We start from the raw sequence: 26158 nt of genomic DNA, 5'->3' as shown, positions 1-26158 counted from the left end.
GGCTCTGGCTGCAGGGCTGTGCCATCCACCCTGCCCCCTCCTTCTCCTGGCAGAGCAGGAGGCGAGACTCAGGAGCAGTGCAGAACAATGTCTGAGCGGCTGCTCTCCTAACGGCGGAGTGGGTGCAGAGTCATGCTGCTGTGCGAGCAGTCCTCGGCTAGGTGGTTGTTACAGTGACGGGATCCTCCATTGACAAGCACGTTGCTGTCAAAAAAAAAGAAACACAGGTAGTCTGTTCAGTGGATCTTGATCTTATTCAGGTTGTATGCTAGTGAATTCTCTGTGTGCAATTTTGTTTCTGACTCCTGTTCCAGTGGCATTTGTTTGCTGCAGGAGCAGCTACTTGGGCATGACAGGAGAGGCAGTCGTCTCTTCCGTAAGAAGAAGAGACCGTTCCTTGTGTCGTTTGCTTCCACTTCTGACACCAAAGCAAAGATATGTCTATTGTGCCAACCAAGTTAATACTTCTTTATGAAACAAACAAACAAACAGAACAGGGGGGAGGGGGGCACCATGAAGAAGGCAGCAATGAAAATGGATCATTAAAATTTTTGATTTTTTTTTTTTTACAGATTTCGACTTTGTGGAAATCTGGAAGTGGAGAAGAGTGTCTTGGGCAGAGGAATGAGATCTGTAGTGTTGGAGAAAACCTGAAGAACTCAGGACGAATCTTATGGCCAGTGTTGGGGACACAGGATTCTCACAAATCTGTGGAATAGTGTGAAATGTGGGACTGAAGGGACAGACACTGGGATAATAGTAGTGAGTGAAAGTTTGGACCAGTTTCTTACTGATTTCAATGTACAAATTGAAACCTGGGAGTTTGATGCCCCTCCCCTGTCAGGATGGTCCGGGGCAAAATTCTCTGCATTACCAAAGAAAAACAAAGGCAAGGCTTCTCAGAAATCCAGAGATCGTCAAGGTTACTTGGCAGAAAGTGCAAGGCTTCAACTCAGAGTTATGGCAAGCATCAGTATGACAGGGAGAGCCTACAGGGTTGCTGAACAGAAAACTCGAGAGATGAATGAATCCACATTAACTACAAATGGGCAAAACAAGGATAAAGAAAGGCAAAACGTATCTGCAGCCGTTGGGGAACAGAGTCACATTTATGAATACATCAGATGATGCTAGTTTTACACAGATGCTGGTAGATAAGTTTAATGTTACTAGTTGTATTTAACCTGACAAAGAAAGAGGAGCTAGAGGCTAGAGCAACCCTCAGTCAGAGGAACGGCTAAAACGAAGAAGACTAAAACAGAAGCGGGTCTGTTTCCCAGGGCCCAAATGAAGTAACTGAGAGGCAGCATCACAGTACTCAGCATGTGAAACCATTAACACCTCCGATTTGTTACCGGACACAAAAGGAGCTAACAGAAAGCAACCTGAGAGACAGCAAACTGACCGCTAAGATCACGCTGTCGGTACCACTAGCGAGCCACGGTTACAGTGTGTTATCTGTGTCCTACATACGAGAGCTTAACGCCGGCCTGGGAAGCCTCTCTTCTTCCCAAAGGGCTCCTGTGTCCCTGCCCCCCATGCATGCCTCCCACACGCGGCAGCACTGAAATGCTCAGGGGGTGGTTTCTGGCCTCCGCTCACGCGTGAGTGAAAACACTGAGCAAGGGCCATGGTGAAACAACGGCACGCTTGGCTCTTGTTGTTACCGTGAAGAAACACGTCTCTGCTGAAAGCGAAACCTGAAGAGGACCATGAGCCTGATAAAAGGCTGGGGGCAGACGGTCCGTGGCTAAATGCGACAAGGGCAGTGCAGGCTGTTTGCGGGGTGGAGAAAGATGGGGCAGGTCTCCTGGATCCCCAGAGCGGGACACAAACCTTGGATGCGTTCACTTCACGGGTGAGGACTGTACCCCAGGAATATGGGCCGCGCATGGAGCTGCAGAAATAATTTTAGCAGAAACCCCACCACCATGTTGCCACGGGGATAAGCAGCCCCTCTTACCCAGTTAGCCTCAGAAACAGAGCTGGGCAGAGGTCCATGAGGAACCTTTTGGATAATGTGGGTTTCCTTAACCAGGGTGCAGGGATATCACGGCCATTTTCCCAAACAGAAGGGCGCTATAGTGTTGTTCAGGGCATTGACGTGGATCAGCAGGCATGGGAGGTTACACTGTAGAGACCCTGTGGTAATTGTTACCCAGACAAGTGCTATAGACTCCGAAGTTGCTGTTAAACCGGCTAAGTAGAGAGGTCGGGCAGCTGAGAATCTGTATTGTGGTATTGTCACAAAAGACATCTCATTGTCATTTGTAAGTATCATATTTCTTTTTTTAATTCATTTAATCTCGACCCTCAAAAACAGTGAAAACACCTTCATCATAATCGCTTGTACCCTGCATGGGATTTTTAGAGAGAAAAGTAAGGTTTCTGCTGGCTGAGAAACTCCAAGTTACGAAGAAAAATGAGTTGGAGCTGAGGCGGGGAAGCTCGGCGTTGATGACAATGTGTTCGAGACTTCAGCAAAGCGGTGTCTCATTGGGAAGCTTGGGACTTTGGGCGTCCAAGGCTGTAGGACACATGTTAGGGAAACGGTAGCAAACAGCCCTCAAGATCATAACCCTACTAGCACGAGTGCTACCAAGTGCATGTAGAGAGTGCAGTAACCCACCTTGAGGGGTCTCTGCCGGCATTGTGCCTCCTGCCAGGTGACCGGACCGCTGCAAGAGGCGCGCTGCGAGCACTGCAGTAACTGTCTGGGCTGGCCTGCCTAGCACAGGAATTTGGCATGGCTGTCTGCACTGCTCCCATTAGAGGGGATTACGGCTGTCAGCGCACAAAAGAGGGAAAAGAAAAGTCCTGCGGGGGTCCGCGTGAGCTTGGTGGTAGCGCTATCAGCCGCACGCCTCTGTAAGGCAGAATATTCTGTTAGGGTTTATCCACGTGAAGGATAGATGATAGCATCTGTGGTGTAGTAGCACGGCTCATTCCTGCCGCTTTCCCTCCGTAGAGCTGACGTAGACATAGCGTCGTCATCGTTCAGGCGAAGGTATAGAGGCAGGGGCAGTGCACGCGTGTGTAACGCGGATGGCTGGAGGAATGGTGGAATTTCGGTAGGTGTAAGGTGAACAATGAAGTCGCGTTTCAGAGCGCACAGCCCTGTCTGTGCCAGCAGCGCAGGAAGGGTGAGCACGGAGGGGCGGCTCGCGCTGCGGCGTGGCTGCATGCGTCGATAGCGTTACGGACTGCCCCAGAGCAGAAGCCGTTGAAGGGCGTGCGGACACAATGGTGGAGCTTGGCAGCGTTTCAGCACGCAGGTGCTCACCGCAGGGAGGTGGCAGGCTGGGGGCCACACGTGCAGGCAGGCGAGGTTTGCCGGCCAAACAAGACACCCTTGGCGCGCGGCAGAGGCCAAGGGGTGGCCTTGTGGGATATCCACGTGCACGGGGGTACTTCTGGTGTGGCGGGGCACACGCATTGATAGCAGGAACGCCAACACACAAGGTGTGTTTCTGTCTATGGACCGCACACGGTGATGGTGCCTGGTGGAGGGCAGCAGGTACAGAGGGGCATCACTGGGGCATGGACAGCTTTATAGGCACCAGCGCTCGCGACAGCACCATGCCGTGCGTTAGAGGCCCACATACATGGCGGGGAAGCGACAGAAGTCACCGCAGCACCCGCACAGCTGATGGTCGCTGGGGTCCTTGCCACCAAAGGGGCCCGCAGCTCGTGGGTGCAGGCGCAGGACAGCGAGCACACCCGCTGCGACGGGCACGGCGGGCCCGATCCCGGGGCACACACGCAGGAAGGGGCGACGACCCCTAGGGCAGACCCCACTCGGGGAGGCTCCAGCGGGCAGGACGCTCAGCCCCACCGCACGGGGCCTGTGCCCCGGTGCTCCCGGTGCTCCCGGGACCTGTGGGGTGGCACGGAGGGCCCGGGGCCCGGCGGCAGGTGGGCCGTGGGCGCGGCGGAGCCCCGCGGGCTGGCACGGAGGGCGGCTGTGAGTATTATGGGCTGCCTGGCTGGCTGGACGGTGGCTCCCGGCGACTATTATGGGATGCCTGCCCGCGCAGGGGGGGTGGTGGTGGTGGTGGCGGCGGTGACTATTATGGGATGTGCGCCTGGGGTATGACTATTATGGGATGTTCCGGGGGTTACTACAGCTTGCTGTCCACCCCCCCCCACCCCAAGCGGGAGGGCCGTGACTATTATGGGATGGCGGGCGAGGGGCCGCGCCGCGGGGGGCGCCTGCCCCGGCGCGGGGTCCCGGTCGCGGGGGGGGGTGGTGGTGCGGTGTGTATTATGGGATGTCGGAGCGAAGGGGTGAGAGGGTGGGGAGTATTATGGGATGTTGCTCGGCTGGGGGGGGGGGAGTGGGGGTATATTATGGGATGTTTCCAGCCGGGGAGGGGGGGTATTATTATGGGATGCCGGGCCGGGCAGTGAGTGGGAAGTTCTGAGGGGAGGACGAATATTATGGGATGTCTCGGTTGGGGGGGGGGTTGCCGGGGAGATGGAGGCGGAGCCTGTTGCCGGGGTCCCGGGGCATATTATGGGATGGAGGCGGGAGGGGGCGGGGCCTGGCCGGGTTTTTTCCCCTTTAAGAGGCGGTGCCGGGGCCGGAGCCATTTTCCCTTCAGCAGCAGCAGCAGCGGCGGCAGAGCGGAGCAGAGCTGGGGGTCTGGAGCCGGGTGAGGAGCCGGGAGGGGACGAGGGCGGGCAGAGCCTCCCACCACCTCCCGGGGCCTCCCCTACGCGGGCCGGCGCCCCCCTCTCCGCCGGTTCTCGTCCGCGGCTACCCCCGGGGCCGCGCTGTCCCCTCACGGGCGGCCGCAGGACGCGCCCCCCTTCCCCCTCCCGGCGCAGCACCGGGTCGGGGGGGGGGGGGGGTGGCCTCCCCGCCGGGCCCTGCCGCTTGCAGCTCGGCCTCCGCCCCGGCGGCCGTCCCCGGGGAGAGGCGGCCCCTCGCTGCCTGCGAGCCGGACTTCCCCGGCCCCGCCCCGCCCCGCGCCCCCGCCCGAGAGACCGTGCCCCCCCCCCCCGCCACCCCCGCCCTGCGCCGCGCAGCCCCGCTCCGGGCGGGGGCGCGGGAGCGGCGGGCAGCGGAGCGGGGCTGCGGGCGCCGCCGAGACGACGGCGACGACGACACCTTTTGTGCGGGGTCCCGGGGGTTCGAAATGACCTAGGGCTGTCGTTCCGGGCTGCAGGAGCTGGGAGGGTGTTCCCCTAGGACAGCTGCTCTGGCTGCCTTGCAGGGGATGAGGTGCTGACTCAGTTTAACGTCTAGTGCCTTCAAAGCCTGCCTCGTCGCGACTCCGATCTGATACCTGCTGCCAGCGTTTCTGTTATCCGTAGGCTCCAAACGCAGTGAAGTTGCTAGCTAAGCTTTCTCGCAAGGATCCTCTTGGTAGCACTATTGCTTGGAAAACCAGAGTTCGTACCTGCTATAACTTTCTCTTTTTCTTTTCAATGAAGTACTGGCTTGACTGGCAAGAAGACAGCACCTTCTATAAGCCCGGGCCTCCCCCAGTCTGGAGGACATGGCATCGGGCATTGGATCTCCCTCACCGTGCTCCGGGGGCAGCGATGATGATGAGATGGAGATTCTGTTGAACAACGCTATCCCCCAGCACCAAGGTATCGAGGGCCTGCAGGGCCCGTGTGTGAAGTGGGGTAATGCTCCTCTCACGATGGGTATGTGAAACGCGTGATCTGCGGGGGGGGGGGGGGGGGTGTATCATTTTTGACTAGGAGTCAGGCGTGCGGTTTTGATTTGGATATCAGAATCCTGGGGTTACTTCAAATCGCGAGGCTCGTGGCTTCGCGTCAGGTGGAGCTGACTTTGTTCCGAGACATCGCGGGTTGTCAGGGGCGCATGCTTTGAGGAGGTGTGAGGGGTGGAGGCAGTGTGTCCAATTCTGACAGGCTATGAAAATGTCTGCAAGTTTCATCTCTCACGAGTGGGGAGGGGAATGGGGGGCACTATGTGAAAGGGCAGAACGTCTGGCTTTTTCATCAGGGATCTCAGACCTGCTGACGTCCAGAGCCAACTGCCCTGGGCTGTTGCGTGACCCACTTTTTCTTCACCACACCCAATTATTGAGGCTTCTTGTGGTTCTTGCTCTGTGCTGTCTGCTCACCTTTGCTTTTCTTGTAGTCTTTGTACCTTGCCTTTTCCCTCTTGCTTGCATCCTCATCAACATCAGACTGGAGTTAGAGCCCTGGGTACTCTTCTGTTTCTGGTGGTATCGCTGCATGTCCATGGAGCAAGTCCATAAACATCTGGATTCTCTGCTTCCTTGTAAAATGGAACGCGTATCCTAATGTGCTGGACTGTAAGACAAGTTTGACTTTTCTTACCAGGTCATGCTGTAGCGTTGTTGTAGTATCATATGAGAAAATGTTGCATCTGGAAAGGGAAAGTGATGTTAAGGGCTTCTTGGCTTTTTTGTTTGCTTGGCTTTTTCTCTTGAGGTTTGACTCTAGGTGCCTTCTGGTCCCGCTAAAATCTTAGGTAGGGGGAAGATTGTCAGTAAGCCTTGTAAGGAAAATCTTGGTGAAGAAAAACTTAAAATCATTGCAAACTTAAGAGCTTTAGGAGATGCATTGGAAGGGATGGGACACTAGAGGCTCTAAATCGGAACTAGCAGGAAAGGAAGATGTGGAATCTCTGAAGGAACTGGTGTTGCAGGACCGTGCGAGTGAACAGATAACTAATTGGCTGGCAGTGTGTCAGGGATGCAGGGACCCCAAATTCTGAGAGCTCTACCTGCGTCACCTCATCCCACCGCTGCAGCTCTCTCGACCTGTGGCTTCCTCCATCCTGCCCAGCTCCTGTGGTCAGGAGGCCATTTTCCCTTGGAGGGAGAAGGAGTGACTCTGGCTGTGTGCGATGGGCGGGGCGGCAGGGGAGGGCGAATGGCTGGGCTGCTCCTGCAGACTGCCACAAAGGAGCAGCGGGCTGCCCCTGCCCCGGGGGCCTCGGGGAGCCAGGCCGCTGCGGGGAGCCAGGCCGCTGCGGGGAGCCAGGCCATGGGGATGGGAGCTTGCACCGCCCTGCCCAAGGGGTGAGCTTGCTAGCTGTTGGCATAGAGGGAAGGGCTGGGGGGAGAAAGCTGCGCCAAATCCAAATCAGAACCGAGCTGCTGAGTAGCAGCTTACCTATGGAGGAGGCCAAGTAGTGGCGTACTGGACTGTACTTTGCATGCTGCTGTAGGATGCTCTGCCCAGGTAAAGAGGTTAAGTAACTTATCTTATGGAGACCTGAGGACTGAAACAGTATCCTATTCATGTTCTCCAATAGATTCACTACTTCAACTCCTTTAGATGTGGCCATCTACTCTCTGCCCTTTCCTCTTATTCAGTTAGGGCAAACTTCTGGTCCTTGAGATCTGAGTGCAACTCTGCTTGGAGAAGGAATACTGTGGAAATAGGCCTTGTTGAAGGGAGGGAGGAAAATGTGTTCCTTACCATATGATTAAGTAGTATGTGTTATAAACTGTAACAGGGTAAGAGGTTGTAAATGCTTCTGTATTTGTAAGTATGTAGCAACTAGACAAATCAAGTGAAGTCTGTGAGAAGAGGGCTATGGTGTAGTGCACAGATGGGGGTTGAAATTATACGTCACTGTTTCCCCTCCAGAGCCTGAAGAAGAGCCGGAAGAAGAGCTTCTATCTGAAGCTGAAACACCCAAAATCAAGAAGAAGAAGAAGCCCAAGAAACTAAAGGAACCCAAAGTGCCCAAGCTCAGCAAGCGTCAGAAGAAGGAGGTGAGGAAAAGGATGTCTTGGATGATGCTCAATGGATATGTGGCATGAGCGGACTGGCTTTGTTGTTGACCTAGAGCAGCAGTCCGTTGTACAAATCCTCTAGAGCTTGGGGAGAATGTGGCATTTAGTGCTTATCCAGGGTATTTTCTCACAGCTGCCTGATCTTCTCTCTCCCTCCCTCCCCAGCTGGGGGACAGCTCTGGTGAGGGCAATGAGTTTGTGGAGGAAGAAGAAGAGGTTCTGCGCTCGGACAGCGAAGGCAGTGACTATACTCCTGGGAAGAAGAAAAAGAAGAAATTAGGGCCTAAGAAGGAAAAGAAAAACAAAGCTAAGCGCAAGGAGGAAGAAGAAGAAGAGGAAGAAGATGATGACTCCAAGGTGAGAGGATACCCTGCTGATAGACTGCTTGTTACTCGCTTCCGTGTATCCGATTTTGGGGATCAGTGCTGTTTGTGACTGTGCATGAAGTGGGGATGGTTCAGTTTCTGCCTCTCCTAAACTTGACTGACCTGAATGCTTTCCCATCTTGCATGCCTTCCTCTCTCCTACCTTAAACACACCTAGAAAGTATATTGAATCAGCAGACTTTTCCCACCTCTGATGTTCTAGTGAGGCTGTGTCCTATGGTAGTGACAAGTGAAGGGGGGGGCTGGAGGTGAAAATCCCCCAGTCTTGACCCACTGGGTCATCTGTAGATGAAAGGTATATGATAATGTAGATTTATGGAAGCTCTTTTGTAGAGCATGTGCTTTTGCTCAGAGTTGCTGTGATTCTCTTTGCACAGGAGCCAAAGTCATCTGCTCAGCTCTTAGAGGATTGGGGCATGGAGGATATTGACCATATCTTCACAGAAGAGGATTACCGCACTCTCACCAACTATAAAGCTTTCAGCCAGTTTGTCAGGTGATCTGCAAGCCTGTAGCACTTGGAAGGGCTGCTGAAGGGGGAAAAAAAAAAGATGGGACAAGGACTGACTAGGTTTCATGGTTTTGGAACCTCAAGACACATTAGAGACACTAGCATCCTACCTAGTGCGAAAACTGAAGCAACACTAAAATAATTGGTTCACATCTTTTGTTTTCGGTGATTGAAAATGATGCAAGTCCTTACTCCTAGTCCACTTTTTTCCCCCTAATGTGCTAAATTCCATTTTGATCTCTAAATCCTGGAGCATTTACCTCCACACTGTGTGAAGGATGGGAGTGGAGAGATTCATTGCCTGTTGAGATCAGAGATTAGAAAGGAATGTAGTTTGGGAGAGAAGTGCTGCTGAGGGGGGGGGGTAATGGGAGGAGAAAGAATCATCTAGACTTCAGGCTGGTTCAGTAACTCTTCCTTCCTTAACTGTATGCAGGCCACTTATTGCAGCCAAGAACCCTAAAATAGCTGTGTCGAAGATGATGATGGTACTGGGAGCCAAATGGAGGGAGTTTAGCACAAACAACCCCTTCAAGGGAAGTTCAGGTGCATCTGTGGCAGCTGCTGCAGCTGCAGCTGTTGCAGTAGTGGAGAGTATGGTGACAAACGTGGATGCTGTGCTGCCGCAGCCCCCTGTAGAGGTGCCGCTCAGGAAAGCCAAGACAAAGGAGGGCAAAGGTGAGATGAAAAATCGGACAGGGGTGGTAGAGAGTGATGTCAAGGCAGTAATCCTTTTGACTCACAGGCTCCTCTGTTCGCAGGACCCAATGCCCGGCGGAAGCCAAAGGCCAGTCCTCGTATTCCTGATATCAAAAAACCTAAAACAAAGAAAGTGGCACCTTTGAAAATCAAACTGGGAGGATTTGGCTCAAAGCGTAAGAGATCATCAGTAAGTGACCCTCCTTCCTTGATATTCTGAGGAGGAGCTATGACATGGTAGAGATGCTGGGATCTGGGTCTGATTGCTGTCCCCAGCGTGCATGCCTGAGAAGCACATATTTCTTCTTCCCTACCTCAGAGTGAAGACGATGATCTGGATGTGGAGTCAGACTTTGATGATGCCAGCATCAACAGCTACTCTGTTTCAGATGGATCTACCAGCCGTAGTAGTCGCAGTCGCAAAAAACTCAAAGCTGGGAAAAAGAAAAAGAAAGGTATTGCTGCTTTCTGTCAGTTGGAAACAGAATTGCAGCTAAGTGTATAGAGAGATGAGAGGAATGTCTGTGCAGCATTTGGGTCCTTATCAGCGTACTTGAGGGAGGAGAATCCTTCATGGAGGAAGGACCTGATATTACTTCCAGTAAAGAAAAGGTGTCCAGGAATTCTTTTTCTCTTTGGTAGAGGAACAGATAGTGCTGAGTTTCCCTGGCCTAAGCTATACCTTTAATTTCATGGGTAGAAGGAGTCCCAGGTGGTTTTGTTTCACTTCTGTTTCAGTTTTTACCCCCCTGCCTTGTTTATTACAAGGATAGAGAGATACAGAATCCAAAACTCACTCTGCAACTGTGTAGTCTGTTGGTGCTGAGGGAGCACCAGCCCTTGCTGCAAGAAGCTTGTATCTGCTGTGCCTTGTACTATTCTAACTTCCCACATCCTCTGCAGGTGAGGAGGACTCCACAGTGGCTGTGGATGGCTATGAGACTGATCACCAGGACTACTGTGAGGTGTGCCAGCAGGGAGGAGAAATCATACTGTGTGATACCTGCCCTCGTGCCTACCACATGGTTTGCCTCGACCCAGACATGGAGAAAGCCCCAGAGGGCAAATGGAGCTGCCCTCACTGTGTGAGTACTGGATTCCTCTGAATTTGTTGTCAAGGGGGAAGGTCAGTTGACTTGATACTGTTCTTCAGCGCTAACGAAAGATAATCATGAATGCGTCAGTCTGATTTTTTTCTGATTTCCTACTCCTGTAGGAGAAAGAGGGCATTCAGTGGGAAGCAAAGGAGGATAACTCTGAAGGTGAGGAGATCCTGGAAGATATTGTGGGGGATGCTGAGGAGGAAGATGACCATCATATGGAGTTCTGTAGAGTCTGCAAGGATGGAGGAGAGCTGCTATGCTGTGATGCTTGTCCTTCGTCCTATCACATCCACTGTCTGAATCCCCCATTGCCAGAGATTCCCAATGGGGAGTGGCTGTGTCCTCGCTGCACTGTAAGTTTCTGCTATACCACTCTCCTGTTGCTAAAAGAGCAGATGGATCTGTTCCCTTTTTGAACATCACATTTTCCTGGAAATGCTAGGTCCTCAGAGAAGGCTATTACATTTTTGTCATAGTTTGCTGAGGTCTGGATCTCTATGGTTGGATGTAGCTTGGTTGTTTTTACTCTAGAGAGCAGGAAGTACAGGATTACAGCAATTGAGTTTCATGAGGTTTGCCCATGTGTGAAGTAGTTGAGCAGTCTTGGGTCCAGGATGCCAAAGCTGTTTTCTTGGGCCCTGTGTGTATGTAAAAGCAGCAATATGAGTGCAAGCAAATTCAGCACTTAAATATTTTAAGCTGATACTGAGCAAAAAAGATTTTGTACTGCAGGCTCTGTAATGCCAAGCCCTCTCTTAGTAGATGGTCAGAAGTTTCACACTGTTGCAAGATGTTACTGAAATGAAGTATTATAAATGGCATTAGATGCTTTCAGTAAGTGATGAGGACTTCAAAGATAACGAACAAAATAGAATCTGCTTCAGGGTATATCCCTATACTGGGCTGATAGTTCCACAGAAAAACATTTTCTGTACATTGGAGTTCTGGTTGGATGGACTGACATTAAGCCCAGTAATTTGTGTATTTCATGTGGAACTTCTGATTTTTTTTTTTGTGCCCTGGGGAGACAACTAAATTAAGATACTGAATTGGATTCCCCAGTCTTGGTTGGGAGGGGAGGGAAGACAAACTAGAGAAAGCTCAGGGAAATGCTGGAAATAAGAGGATAAAAGCTTCCAAGCCCAAAGAGCAAACTCCACCTGTGTAGTAAAGCTATAACTAAGGAGGAGAACTGTGATGCTTTGAACACCCTCTACTCCTCAGCACTTGTGGTTAGAATACTTGCAGTCTGATATAATAATCTGTCTAACTTTTTAGTGCCCTGCTTTGAAAGGAAAGGTGCAGAAGATCTTGATCTGGAAATGGGGTCAGCCCCCAGTTGGTCCCCCACCACCACGTCCACCTGATGCAGACCCTAATGCTCCTCCTCCTAAGCCTCTGGAGGGTCGGCCTGAAAGGCAGTTCTTTGTCAAATGGCAGGGCATGTCCTACTGGCACTGCTCTTGGGTGTCAGAGTTGCAGGTGAGTTTAAGACTCTTAGCTATCCACCCTTATGATAAGGTTATTTCTGTGGGTAGTTGAGGGGGAGAGATACTTATGATCTTTTAACTCTTTGTCCTGACTCCAGCTGGAGCTGCACTGTCAAGTCATGTTTAGGAATTACCAACGCAAGAATGATATGGATGAGCCACCCTCAGGGGACTTCGGAGGTGAAGAGGAGAAAAGTCGAAAGAGAAAGAACAAGGACCCCAAATATGCTGAAATGGAGGAGCGCTTCTACCGATATGGGATCAAGCCGGAGTGGATGATGATCCATAGAATCCTTAATCATAGGTAGGGAAGGAAGCAAAGACAAATTACTCTCATTTAAATACCTGTCCCTGTGGAAGAGCAGGAGGATTTTCAACAAATGCCTTAGGGTTAAGGGAGAACTGATGAGCTAAGCTGCATTGTGAATGAGGGGGAAAAATGGGAGTTCTTTTGTTTATATGACAAACATTGTTCTTGTGTTTCTGTTGCTTCATTAAGGGATCCTTTTCTTCTCTCCCACTTGAGTGGATTGAGTGAATGCTGTCTTTTCACTGTGCTTAAGACTTACTGGTTTCTCCCTCAGTGTGGATAAGAAGGGGAATGTCCACTATTTGATTAAATGGAGAGACCTGCCCTACGACCAGGCATCATGGGAAAGCGAGGATGTGGATATCCAAGATTATGACCTTTACAAGCAAGCCTACTGGAATCACAGGTAGGAGAAAATATCTAGAGGTCACGTTCCTCTATCTCAACAGAAAGTATTTGAGTATGTCATTACCTAGCACTGGCTGCATATATGGAGATAGCAAAGAAACATCTTTGTGTTGCTGTCTCCTTATTCCTTTGGGCAGGAACCTTATACCTCTCCATCAGTTCATGAAGGTTCCAACTTTGTTCTCTTGATCATATTTGAGTTACCTGATTGCCCCCCTGTTCTTTGTGATAGTTTTCCCTTGGACTATTACAAAAGCCATTAAACTTGCATATTCTTGGGACTGTCTCTGCATAGGGAGCTGATGAGGGGTGAAGAGGGAAGGCCTGGTAAGAAGCTAAAGAAAGTGAAGATGCGGAAACTGGAAAGGCCCCCTGAAACTCCCACGGTAGATGTAAGTTACTGTTTACTGCTTTGGTGCCATCTGATGGAGCTGGTTATTTCGAGTGGGGCCGGGGCTTGGTAAATGGGCAACCAAAGGGGACAAACACAAGGCTTATAATTCCTTCCAGGCCTAAAAAGTAAATGGATTCATACAACCTTCAGACAAAGGCCTAGCTTTTCTAAACTGGAAACAGACTGGCTGGCTATTGGTAGAAAGAGCTTGTTTAAAAAAAAAAAAATGGGCGGGTTGATGGACACCTTCTGGCTCTTTGGGGATTTAGTACTGGACTTAATCTGGTGGTTTTTAATGGAGTCTCATCTACACTAGGGAATATGTATTGACTAGGAAAGAACTCTTGGTAATTGTATTGCTAAGGTAAATCTCAACTCTTCCTTCTTTCTGCTGTAGCCAACAGTGAAATATGACCGGCAACCTGAGTACCTTGATGTAACAGGGGGTACCTTGCATCCATACCAACTGGAAGGACTGAACTGGCTGCGTTTCTCTTGGGCTCAGGGCACAGATACAATCTTGGCAGATGAAATGGGTCTGGGAAAGACTGTGCAGACAGCTGTGTTCCTATATTCCTTATACAAAGAGGTGAGAGGCAAAACATAGCTGGGAGAACACTACCCAGGAAGATGCTGCTTGAGTGAGTGGATGCATTCATCTAATGGTCTTACTGATTCTGTTCATAGGGCCACTCAAAGGGACCCTTCTTGGTGAGTGCCCCACTCTCCACTATCATCAACTGGGAACGAGAATTTGAGATGTGGGCACCAGATATGTATGTAGTGACCTATGTTGGGGACAAAGACAGCCGGGCCATCATCCGTGAGAATGAGTTCACTTTTGAGGATAATGCCATACGTGGAGGCAAAAAAGCATCCAGAATGAAGGTACAGAACTCTGCTGTATTGCAAGCCTGAGCTGGAAGAAGAGATGCACTAGACTGGCTTTCAGCAGCCAAGATTCAGATATTCTGAAATCCCTGGGAACTGACTATACTTCTAGCTTTGCAGGGGAAATAACTACAAATCGATGGCTACTGGGTATTTAGTTAGACTCGTTTTCTAGACTGTTCTAAGCACTTACCGGTCTGAACCATACAGCACTGAAGAAAAAGGGTGTTGGCTAAAGCAATACTGGCTATAGGCAAGCCTTTTTATTCTTCTGCTTAATCTGTGAAGTTGTATATCATACTTCCTACAGATCTAAGTCAATGTCAGAATTGCCAACCTGCATCAATTTGACTCTTCCTCCTTAAGTCTGTATGAGGAACTGGCTGGTGGTAAAGCCACATCTAGACATCCGAGAAGTTGCGTCCTGTGCCCAGATAGGAAGGAAGATCCTGATATAGGTGGCTGTTTTTTAATAGAATTTTAGTCTAGCTACCAGCTTTTTTTTTACTAGGAAAAGTTTTCCCAGTGGCAGAGTTAAATAGGACTCCTTGGTTTCAGTTCCCTTGAAGTTTATCTGCACAAAGTACTAACAAATTTAAATTTTTCTGATAAGCTATTTATCTAAGTCTTAACTTTTTAATGAGCTACATATCACCAGATCTTTCCATAACATTCCTCTATTCACTGCTTATTTGTAAACTTGTTTCAAGACTTGGTTACTGTCCATAAGTAGTAAGTAACAATGGGGTTGAGGAGACTTACTTGAGTAAAACAAGTAATAGGGGTTTGAAGAACTGGAATGCTTGGGTAGTATTTTGAATCTGTTGACAGGAAACAGCGTGTCAAAACCATTTTTCACAGTTCAACCATGGCTTGTTGGAACAGCTTGGAGAGACCCTGCATCCCCTTTGTCTTGGGGCATTCCCTTATCTCATTATCATGTCCCTCGTTTTCCTTTGCAGAAGGAAGCTGCTGTGAAGTTCCACGTGCTTCTCACCTCCTATGAACTGATCACAATTGATATGGCCATACTAGGGTCTATTGACTGGGCCTGTCTCATTGTGGATGAAGCTCACCGACTGAAGAACAATCAGTCTAAGGTACAGAAAAGCATAGGTAATAAGGTTTATAGGCATGACATGTGTTGCAGAGATTGTTCAGAAGAATAGATTGCTGTTCCTAAGCAAGTAAGTTTGTCTGCCAGCTCTTAGTCATATGTTTGACAGCAAATTTGATGCATTATCTTAAAGGCGGGGAGGGGTGGGGGGATCAACCTTCATTTTGATTATAACTGGTAACAATTTCACTTGTCATGTCTCATTCATTAAAACAGTTTCCTTTCTGGTTGAGTAGGCAATTGGTATATACTGGAAAACTAAAAAAAAACAACTGGATGTTTTAAAAAAAGACAACAAACACACGCAAAACCTGGATGTTTTTTCTTAAAAACAGGCTTCTCTGGAAGCAGATCATATACCTGCAACAGCTCTATTCTGAAAGGGTTTACCATATTGAGTGTAAAACAAGCTTCGTGAGTACAATCGTCCTGCTTCCAGAGTAGTCTTGGTCTCTGCATTCATCGAGCTTTGTAGCAGAGCTAATCAGATGTTATAGAAATGGGAGAGGTGGCCAGGGGTGTTCAACAATGCCTGGGCAAATGCTGAAAGCCATACAGCTGCTTTCATACAAGGCTGCACCTTAACTAAGCTTGTTTTAATTCAGTTGAATTGACTGTACTTTCTTAATCCAGCCCCTCCCTAAGCCCTTGTGCTTTAATTCTGGTATTGATTTGTCTGTCTTCAGCTGGATTCTAGGGCTTAGTACACTAAAAACAACTGTTACTGGAAATCTGGTTTTATAGGTTCTTGCAGACTGTAAGAGAAAGTTACTTCTTTGTTTAAAGAAAAAAAGTTTTAGCTTTTCAGATCCAAGTGTGAGGTATCTTTCTAATATATCACAGCTGTGCTTGATATCCAGTTTCCAGATCATGTTTGATTGTAGGCCCTAAAACTGGATGTTGTTCTGTGCTTAGAACTGAAATTATTGGAAATGGTAAAGAACACTTACTATTCATACTCATGAACTGAAAGAGAATATTAAGTCTCAAGGCTTCACTATGACTAAGTTGCAATTGGTTATCCACCAAGACCATTAAGTCTACCTTTTTCTAGATTGGTTTCCTGTCCCTTAAGGACAGCTTTAGGTGTTTGGATGCAAGACAGATCAGCTTTTTTGACAGGTGGTGGTGTTTACCTACCAAAGGGTATCTTTTGCAGATATGAGTAACTTCCGTATTTGATTCCAAGAAAGGAATCCTTCTGGTATGGTAACCAAAATGAGTGGTGGTATTTCTTTTGATTTTGTTTGCCACCTAGTACAAGCTACTCTCACACTGTTTGATGCTGTATCATGTTAAGTTTAAAACGAGCAAACAAATGGCCAAGTTCATAAATTACTGCTTTGTCAATTTGTGCTAGCAAACACTATATACTTGTGCTTTTCAGTTCAGAACCTTACCTGCTCACTAGTTCTGTCTGGAATTACTTCATTGTTGTGAATACCAGCACAAATTACTTTAAAGGCACATTGGCAAACCCTTAGCTCTTTCTCCTCTGCTTGTTCAGAACTCTGGAATGCTGCCAGGATTGATATGAATAGGAAGACTGACTTAGTTATTTCTAGAAGTCTCGAGGCAGAGAAGTAAGAATGTAGAACGCTAATTTAGAGGAAAAAGTACGTAGTATAGCAGTCTGGAAAAGATTGGTGGTCTGAAAGCTTGTAACTTAAAAAAGCAAGGGAAACTTTCTAGCACCTGATGGCTTGTAGGACTTGCTGCAGTCATTTGTTATGCAGAAGAGTGATCCAAATAAGATCAGTCTAGTGGCCCTGACTGGAATGAGAGCTACTTGGAGATCTTATCCAAACAGCTGATACGATCTAAATCAGATTCTAGCTTGTTCTTTTTTCTAGGACTTTTTTTTTGTAGGATTGTGACTTAAGTCTTTGTGTCTCTCCCTCTTCCTTCCCTGCTTTTCCAGTTCTTCCGTGTGCTGAACGGTTATTCACTCCAGCATAAGCTGCTGCTTACAGGAACTCCCCTGCAGAACAACCTGGAAGAACTGTTCCACCTGCTGAACTTCCTGACACCAGAGAGATTCCAGTATGTCTTGCAGTGCAAGTCCAGGCAAAGCCTGCTTGTCTTCAAACTCCTATCCCCCCCTTTTTTTTTGCTTTTTCCTTTGTGGATTTTGCTGAATGTCTGTTTCTCTGCAGTAACTTGGAGGGCTTCTTAGAAGAGTTTGCGGATATAGCCAAGGAAGATCAGATTAAGAAGCTGCATGACATGCTGGGCCCACATATGCTGAGGCGTCTCAAAGCTGACGTTTTCAAGAACATGCCATCTAAGACAGAACTTATTGTCAGAGTGGAGTTGAGCCCCATGCAGAAGTGAGTGTGGGGATGGATGGAGCGTTTGCTGTGGAACTACTGTTGCTCTGTTCTGCAGTTCCAAAGAAGCTGCTGAAACAGCCTTAGCCTCACTGTAGAGCTTTCTGCACAGCGGATAGGAGGAAAATTTCCTGCTGCTGCTGTAGTTGAGGGGAGGAATAGTCCTGTGGTCTGATGTAAGGGTTAAAAGGATAGTAACTGCCACTGGCAGAGCCTAGGTAGTTGCCAGGTAGTGCCAGGAGCTGTACAGAAGTTAACAAAAGAGTATGTTGCTCTCATGAGGGGTGCCTGGGGCGTGTGTGTGTGTCTATATGTATATATTTTTTTCCCTTTTCAGGAAATACTATAAATACATTTTGACAAGGAACTTTGAGGCACTGAATGCACGTGGTGGTGGTAACCAAGTTTCCTTGCTGAACGTTGTTATGGATCTGAAGAAGTGCTGCAACCACCCCTACCTCTTTCCTGTGGCTGCTATGGTATGTCCAGTTGCTGACTTACTCTTATATAAGCAAATTCCCTGCTGGCTGTTACCAGGGAGACCGTGAGCTCCATGGCAAGTATGGAGGGATTCCCTTTTCATTCTTGTGCTTTTTTTCCCCATCTTGTATATTTCTGCCTTTATGTAAACATCACATACTGGAAGGCCTCTCCTTTTCCGGTATCTTTATTGAGAAGTAGGAACATCTTTTGATTCACACAGGATGAGGGAGACAGAGTAGGGACTGAGTCAGAAAGAAGAAGGGATCTAGGAGTTAAATTGCAAAATAAGTAGCACAGGCTGGCACTGATGTTTTGTATAAGTAATGCTATGCATTGTGGTTTTACTGAGTTAAATGACTAGACGTGAGTCAGCATCTGAAGAACACAGCTAGGGACTAATATCAAGCAGAAGCAGTTTTCTTCTCTTACCCCTCACTTTTTTTTTCTTTTTAGGAAGCTCCAAAGATGCCAAATGGCATGTATGATGGTAGTGCTCTTATTCGAGCATCTGGAAAGCTGTTGCTGCTCCAGAAGATGTTAAAGAATCTCAAGGAAGGAGGTCACAGGGTGCTCATATTCTCTCAGGTATGTGAGGGAAAACCTTAAAGCTGGGACTTCTGTTCCTGAGGAAAGGAGCCTGTTCTGGTATCCCCTTGTCCCTCAATTTTTTTGTGGTGATTTTTGATATGCAGATGACTAAAATGTTAGACCTTTTGGAAGACTTCCTAGAACATGAAGGATACAAATATGAGCGGATTGATGGAGGAATCACAGGCAATATGCGTCAAGAGGCTATCGATCGCTTCAATGGTAAGAATTCTCCTCTGTATTTTATGTACAAAATTAAATTTCTTGCTTTGTATGTGCTTAGTGTTCAATATGGGATTGTTGATAGTGGCCCGAGTCTTCTGTTGCTCTCTTGGAATCTTAAACTGGTAGTGATTCCCCTGAGATGGTAAAATCCTTGTTTGAGTAATGTGCTCTTCCTTGATTACTTCTGTTCTCTTCTTTTTTTTCCAAGCTCCTGGTGCTCAGCAGTTCTGCTTTCTGCTTTCAACTCGAGCTGGGGGTCTTGGTATTAACTTGGCCACAGCAGATACTGTGATTATTTATGATTCAGACTGGAACCCCCACAACGATATCCAGGTGAGTTTGAATGAGACTACTCACTATATGGAGTCTTTGTGAGGAAGAAGGGAAGTGAAAGCATCAGAGGGAGTGAAGGAGTTTGTGGTGACTTCCCTTCTAGAAACATGCAAAATTAGAGCAGTGAGGATGGGTGGAGGTGGAAAGTGAACAAGCAGAGGATTCTTCCAGGGCATGTCTTAACTAATGTTAAGAGCAAACATGAAGGCAACTGGGAAACTTGCGGAGGTAGGTGGGGTGTAGCAGGCAACTGCTTGTGTTGCTCTAGACTGTTCTGAGTGTCTCCCTCTTCCAGGCCTTCAGTCGTGCACATAGAATTGGACAGAACAAGAAAGTGATGATATACCGCTTTGTGACAAGGGCCTCAGTGGAGGAACGTATCACTCAGGTGGCCAAGAAGAAAATGATGTTAACTCATCTGGTGGTGAGACCAGGATTGGGCTCCAAGACAGGCTCCATGTCAAAACAGGAACTTGATGACATTCTCAAATTTGGCACTGAAGAGCTCTTCAAGGATGAGGCAACTGAGGGTGGTGAGTGCCTGAAAGTAGAACTGAAGGAGGTGGGGAAGGACTGAATCCTTAGCCTAGCTAGTAACTGTAGGCACAGTACTGATCAGAGCTCTACAAAGAGGTCTAGGGTGCCATATCCTCTCATAGTCCCTTGAGATCCACATAGCAGATGTCTGTCTGTGCTTCTCCCTCAGGGGATAACAAAGAAGGTGAGGACAGCAGTGTTATCCACTACGATGACAAAGCAATTGAGCGCCTGTTGGATCGGAACCAGGATGAAACAGAAGACACAGAACTTCAGGGCATGAATGAGTATCTCAGCTCCTTCAAAGTGGCCCAGTATGTAGTTCGTGAAGAGGAGATGGGGGTGAGTATGAGGTGGATATCAGCTAGGGTCTTCTGGTGAATTGTATAAGATCAGTTAAGTAAATCAAGCTCTGCTTTTAAGGGCAAGTAGGCATAAATCTACTCAGGCAGTTGGGATATGTAACATAAGGCTCTTAGTTGTACCTCTGTGTGGCAGGAGGAAGAAGAGGTTGAACGGGAGATCATAAAGCAGGAGGAATCAGTGGATCCCGATTACTGGGAGAAACTGCTCCGTCACCATTACGAGCAGCAACAGGAGGATCTGGCCAGGAATCTGGGCAAGGGCAAACGTATTCGCAAGCAAGTTAACTACAATGATGGCTCTCAGGAGGATAGAGGTACAAAAATCCACAGGAACCTGGGGGAAATGGGTGTAAGTATATGTTACTGGGAGAGTAACGGAGTAGCGTCTCAGGCTCACGTGCTGTTTTTCTTTCAGACTGGCAGGATGACCAGTCAGATAATCAGTCAGACTATTCAGTTGCTTCTGAAGAAGGAGATGAGGACTTTGATGAGAGGTCTGAAGGTAAGTTCTGGTGAAGCCAGAGTTCCTGGGTCACTTTCTCTGCATGTAGTAACAGCTGGGACTTTGGATGCTTGGTACACTTTGTGGTGCCCTTCTGTAAGGGAAGTATTCACGCAACAATATGCTGTGCATTGTCTCTCCTCCTTAGCTGCGTTTCTCTCTTCAGCAGCTCGTCGGCCTAGCCGCAAAGGCCTGAGAAATGATAAGGATAAGCCCCTGCCTCCTTTACTTGCCCGTGTAGGAGGGAACATCGAGGTAAGTAGCAGCAGGATAGGTCTTTAAATTCTAGCTGCTTCTATATGGCTGTTTCCATATCCATCTTTCCTTCATTCTAGGTCTTGGGTTTCAATGCCCGCCAGCGGAAAGCCTTCCTTAATGCTATCATGCGCTATGGAATGCCACCTCAGGATGCATTCACCACTCAATGGCTTGTTCGGGACCTCCGGGGCAAGTCAGAGAAAGAATTCAAGTAAGTGCATTAGGCAGGGATTGCAACATTTAGCCCCTTTGAGGAAGAATGAAAAATGGCCCTCTTCTGGCCTTTTTGTAAAATATTAGTTTGTCCTTTGCGGGGGGCAATGAGGAGAGACTAGGACCTGGGGGAGACTAGGGTATTGCTCCTAGTTCTCTTCCTTGGACTCAATTCATCAGTCACCAAAATCAAATGCTTGCATAGCCAGGCAAGCACATAATAATACCTTCCAAGTTCTTTCCAGGCTTACAGTTGCTTCTGGCTTAACATTAAGTCAGCTGTGTCCTCTGTGAATGTAACAGTTCTGTAAGGAAACTCTCTTGAAGGGGGCCTGGAACCTCAGAAATTGTCAGTCATGATGGTTTAGAATGCTTGGAGTGACTTCCATTGTCTGGGAAGGGGTCTGATGTATCTCCAGCTAACCTGTTTTGTGGTCTAAATTACTTGTCTTTTAACTGCTCTAGGGCCTATGTCTCACTGTTCATGCGCCATTTGTGTGAACCTGGAGCTGATGGTGCAGAGACCTTTGCAGATGGGGTCCCTCGGGAAGGTCTTTCTCGACAGCATGTGCTTACTCGCATTGGGGTCATGTCACTTATACGCAAAAAGGTAGGTGCCTGAGAGCACGGTAGCCTTTTCTCTCCATACAGCTTCTAGTTACTGGGGTGCTGAGCTACTGAGTTCTCTTCTTCCCCACCTATTTCTTCGTGTTGAGTGATCTGTCTCTGCTAGTTTGAGGACAAGTTTTGTATGACTCTTCCTGTGATGTCTTTCTCTCCTTCTCTTGCAGGTGCAGGAATTTGAGCATGTGAATGGCCGCTGGAGTATGCCAGAATTGGCAGAGATAGAGGAGAACAAGAAACTTTCACAGCCAAGCTCCCCCTCTCCCAAAACTCCAACCCCTTCAACACCAGGGGATACACAGCCAAATACACCTGCCCCTGTCCCTCCACCTGGTGAGAGCTTCCCCCTTGTGAAATCCTGTGTCCTGACCTCATCCTGGCTCTTCCCCTCACCGGAGCTGTGGTGGTGGGGCTTGGGGGTGGACACAGATCAACTTACCTCTCGTGTTAGGAGGGCTGCCAAATATATTTGCAAACCCTTAAAGGCAAGAGAGGACACTAGCTTTCCTTGGATGAACAGATATAAGTGAGAAGTCCTGTGTTTGTGGAATGTGGTTTCATCTTGGGTGTTATTGGTCCCGTTTGTTTGGGCATAATCTCCAGGAGTGAAGGAGATGTGTGTTTGGTTACAATGAAGGAAAGACCTTACTGATGGCTTTTTTTCCTTCTCTTTTCTGCTGTGCTGCTGTGGGATGGGGAATATACAGAAGAGGGAGTGAAGGTGGAAGAAGGAGCCAGTACCAAGGAGCAAGGAGAGTCAGCTGAACCAGAGAAAGAGCTTAGTACCTCTGCTACGGAAACAGAGGTCCCTATGGAGGTGGGTGTTGTGTTGCTTGTTTGCCTCATGCAATTGCAAATGTCTCTACTTCTGCCCACGCTTACAGTTCTTGGAACAATGCTTAAAGATAACTCTTAGGTCCTCAGAGTTGGCCTAGCAGTTTTGTGCATCTTTACTTTCAAAACTGATTTGACTGTATTCTGTTTCCATGTGCTGCTTTGTCTCACTTCTCAATGACTTGTCCTCAGCAGTGTGCCCAGCCTGTGGAGACACCACCACAGGAAGCAAAATCCCCAGCGAATCCCACAGAAGCAGAAGAGAAAAAAGTAGAGGAACCGGAGGTGAAGGAAAGACCAGATGAGCCAATGGAAGTTGAAAGCAAAGGTATTTCTAGAGAGGTTGTTTAATACCTTCAACATAACATGCACTAAAACAAACAAACATACAAATGTCTTCCTAAAGCTGCATCTTCTCTGCCCTAATATTGCACCCTACAGAAACAGACATAATCAGTGGGGGACAATTCCAGGACTTCGAACAGGGAGTCAGGGAGCAGTTTTAAGTTTCACAGATTCAGGAATAAAGCCTTGTACTTGCCAGCTACATTTTGTGTTCCCCTTTTCTCCTGCAGCTGATGTGGAGAAAGTGGAAGACAGAGCACCTATTGAGAATACTCCTGAACCTCCTATAATCACCTTGGATGAGAAAGGTGAGTCATGTTCCATCCTCTTCCTGAGTCTATCTTTTGCAAGGATTCATTGTGGGTTCAACTTGCCTTGTTGTCTATGTTCTTTCTAATGACTTCCTGTGTGTACAGATGAGAAAAAGGAGGATGATAAGAGAGATGTGGTGATGCTGCAGAATGGGGAGATGCTGAAAGAGTCAGTAGATGAAAGGCACAAGAAGGCAGTAAAGCAACGGTTCATGTTCAACATAGCTGATGGTGGCTTCACAGGTACCAGACATCTTTATATACCTGGAAGTATAAGGTACTACTTGTTTTCGTGAAATAACTTTCAATTATTTTTGTGTATCTTGCCTTTCCAGAATTACACTCCCTGTGGCAGAATGAAGAGCGGGCTGCAACTGTCACAAAGAAGACCTATGAGATATGGCATCGGCGTCATGACTACTGGCTCCTTGCTGGAATTATCAAGTATCCTTACCCTGATAGACCAGTTCTCTCCCCTTGTACATAAACTATTCCTGTGAAGGTGACCGTCTCAGGTCTGACTGCAGTACATTCAGTGAGTGTTTTTATCTTCTTTCACCAGAGTGAAAGTGATGGTGGGAGGAGGGTTTTCTTGTCAGCACAGTTAAGATTTAGTAGGACATAGTTCTCATTCCTTTTCCTTGGCTCCTGCTCCTCCCCTCTCTGCAACCCCTTTTCCCCCACCTCCTCTTGAGAACTGTGTCTGCCTGAGCTGCATATTCCCTTGTTCTCACTGCCTTTGTTTGCCTGAGCTCATCCCATCTCAGTCATGGCTATGCCCGTTGGCAAGATATTCAGAATGATCCACGTTACGCCATCCTCAATGAGCCCTTCAAGGGTGAGATGAACAGGGGTAACTTCCTGGAAATAAAGAACAAGTTCTTGGCAAGGAGATTTAAGGTAAGGTGCTCTCTTCAGTGTGACAAGTGCCTTTCAGCTGGATGGGCCTTTAAGAACAAGATGATTGCCTTGTTGAGCTTGATGTTTTGATTTTTACTTTTTTCACTGAAGGGAAGGTTTCTGTAGTGCCTTTTATTTAAAAAAAAAAGTTACCAAAATCATGTAGTAGTGTCATGATAGGAGTCCTTTTCTTTTGAAGTGGTGTTGAGGAACTTGGTTCAGTGCACTCTCCGCTTCCCCCTCCTCCCAATGTTGCTTCAACTGGCATGTAGGAGGCTGAAGGTTCAAGCAGCTGTTCCCACCACAAGTTCTGCCTGATGTGCTACAAACCATTCCATATACCTAAGCAGAATTTAGAAAAGTTGAATAACATTATATTGGTGAAAGAGTAGCTTTCGGTTTGTCCAAACCTACTTGGGAGTGACTACCATTTAGCTCTGGAAGTTAAGACCGACACAGATTAGGCCATGTAATTCCGAATCTTGGAACTAAACATTAATTTGATATAGTCTGGCTGATCAGCTCTGCTGTAATAGTATTCAAATTAATTTCTCCAAATGTCCCTGATATGCTGAACTGTTCTTTAAACACTTTCTGTACATAGCATAGGATACTTCTCACTCAGGTTCTAAGGAAAAGCTTTATCCCAAATGCTCCATGCAGAAAGAGTGAATGAGCAAGTAACTTGGTCCTCAAAAAGCCTTTAAAAATCTGAGCCATCTTAGCAGAGGAATAAGAATTTGAGTTTGTAGTAGTCTTATTAGACTAGACATACATAGCCTGGTTTTCCTGTGTACCTGGTCTGGCTTAATGGAGCTCTTCATTGTTTTGTGGTGTTTTAGGCCTTACTCAAAGATAAACAGAAGCTGGTGAAAGGGGTCTCGGGTGCAGAATCTCATCTTATGAAGCAGTAGAGAACTAGATCAAGAGCAGACTGAGGGGTGGTGCGAACAGGCTGCTTTTCCAGCAACTGCTGGAAGACTTCTCATTACTACCCTGTCTTGCAGCTCCTGGAGCAAGCACTGGTGATTGAGGAGCAGTTGCGACGAGCTGCCTATCTGAACATGTCAGAAGACCCATCTCACCCCTCAATGGCTCTGAACACACGATTTGCGGAGGTGGAGTGTCTGGCTGAGAGCCACCAGCATCTATCCAAGGAGTCGATGGCTGGGAATAAACCAGCCAATGCTGTGCTGCACAAAGGTGATTGTGTGTGCTAAGCAAGAGTGGAGATGTTTAGCATCGCTGCCCCCTCCTGTCTCTGTCCTGTGCAGCACCTCTGCTTTCCTCCCCTGAATGTGTCCGTTTATCTTCCAGTTCTGAAGCAGCTGGAGGAGCTTTTGAGTGACATGAAGGCAGATGTAACTCGTTTGCCAGCCACTATTGCCCGCATCCCACCTGTGGCTGTGCGCCTCCAGATGTCGGAGCGCAATATCCTGAGCAGATTGGCCAACCGCAGCAGTGAGCCCCCTCCACCGCCCCCTCCTCAACAAGTACGTACCCTTGCTCATCCCTAAGCAGGCCTGTCTAGGGGTGGAAACAGCCCTGGTTAGGGATGTGTTGATGGTATAATATGATAGTATTGATTCAGGTCGTGTTCTCTGGTCCTACAGGTGGCCCAGCAGCAGTGAGCCCCCAGCCCAGTGCTGTTAATCTTTCGGCCGAGCTGAAGTGACCCTCCCTCCCCTACCCCTTCACACTCTACCCCTCTGCCTGACATTCCTGACTGGGTGCTGTTTCCCTCCATGGAAGCTGCTGTGCAGGTCTCGGGGAGGAGGAGAGACTCCTTCCGCTGCAGCCAGCCCGTTGGAGCAAGGAGTGTGCTGAGGAGAGAGGGGGACATATGATGGACTCTGTACATAGTGACTGGAGGCCGCAGCGCCACGTCTGTTACACGGAGAGCCTGGCTACATTGCTCGCTGCCTTGGCCTGGGATTCCAGTTAATTTTTTTTGTTTTCTAATTTTATTTCGCGTTTGTTTACTGAGACGAGTGCACAGGTGAGACCAAGCAAAAAAAAAAAAGCCAGGACAGAGACAAAGCTACCTCCATCAAGATCCTTTTTAATACAGAAACTGACCGGACTTGTCCACTAATAACTATAATAAAAAAACACCAACAACAAAACAAAAAACATAAAAAACAGAGCAAAATCTTGGTAAAACTGAAAAAAAAAATAAAATTTCCTTGTATTTTATTTCGTTTCCCTTTAACAGCGTGGGGGGTAACAAGCTGTGTGGGGAAGGCG

General features: G+C 48.0%; 1 protein-coding gene across 8 annotated transcripts; it reads left to right on the top strand.

Annotated features, from left to right (window-relative positions):
- Positions 1-4521: 4521 nt before the first annotated feature.
- Positions 4522-26107, top strand: CHD4 (chromodomain helicase DNA binding protein 4; the record flags this gene model as incomplete). Of its 8 annotated transcripts, none has more annotated exons than XM_080585683.1 (40): positions 4522-4655; positions 5440-5601; positions 7606-7733; positions 7920-8111; positions 8518-8636; positions 9088-9329; positions 9413-9540; positions 9670-9805; positions 10254-10435; positions 10567-10806; positions 11732-11935; positions 12042-12247; positions 12528-12659; positions 12957-13053; positions 13453-13644; positions 13743-13943; positions 14909-15046; positions 16985-17106; positions 17220-17393; positions 17731-17872; positions 18330-18461; positions 18569-18686; positions 18898-19022; positions 19318-19555; positions 19729-19901; positions 20058-20238; positions 20340-20426; positions 20596-20681; positions 20762-20895; positions 21363-21507; positions 21689-21854; positions 22229-22338; positions 22548-22683; positions 22931-23008; positions 23117-23254; positions 23347-23455; positions 23779-23911; positions 24919-25114; positions 25229-25404; positions 25525-26107. In XM_080585683.1, exons 2-40 carry the CDS (start codon positions 5505-5507, stop codon positions 25540-25542), a joined length of 5751 nt encoding a protein of 1916 aa, XP_080441809.1. In that variant the 5' UTR covers positions 4522-4655; positions 5440-5504. The 8 variants fall into 8 exon arrangements, with proteins under 8 accessions (XP_080441809.1, XP_080441808.1, XP_080441807.1 ...); XM_080585682.1 differs by having other exon boundaries at positions 20593-20681; positions 22551-22683; XM_080585681.1 differs by having other exon boundaries at positions 20593-20681.
- Between the last annotated feature and the right edge of the window lie 51 nt (positions 26108-26158).

The sequence above is a fragment of the Anser brachyrhynchus genome (assembly GCF_964034855.1).
Source record: "Anser brachyrhynchus genome assembly, chromosome: 1".
Taxonomy (NCBI): Eukaryota; Metazoa; Chordata; class Aves; order Anseriformes; family Anatidae; genus Anser; species Anser brachyrhynchus.
Note: the sequence above shows the minus strand (reverse complement) of the source record. Positions and strands in the feature narration are given on the sequence as shown.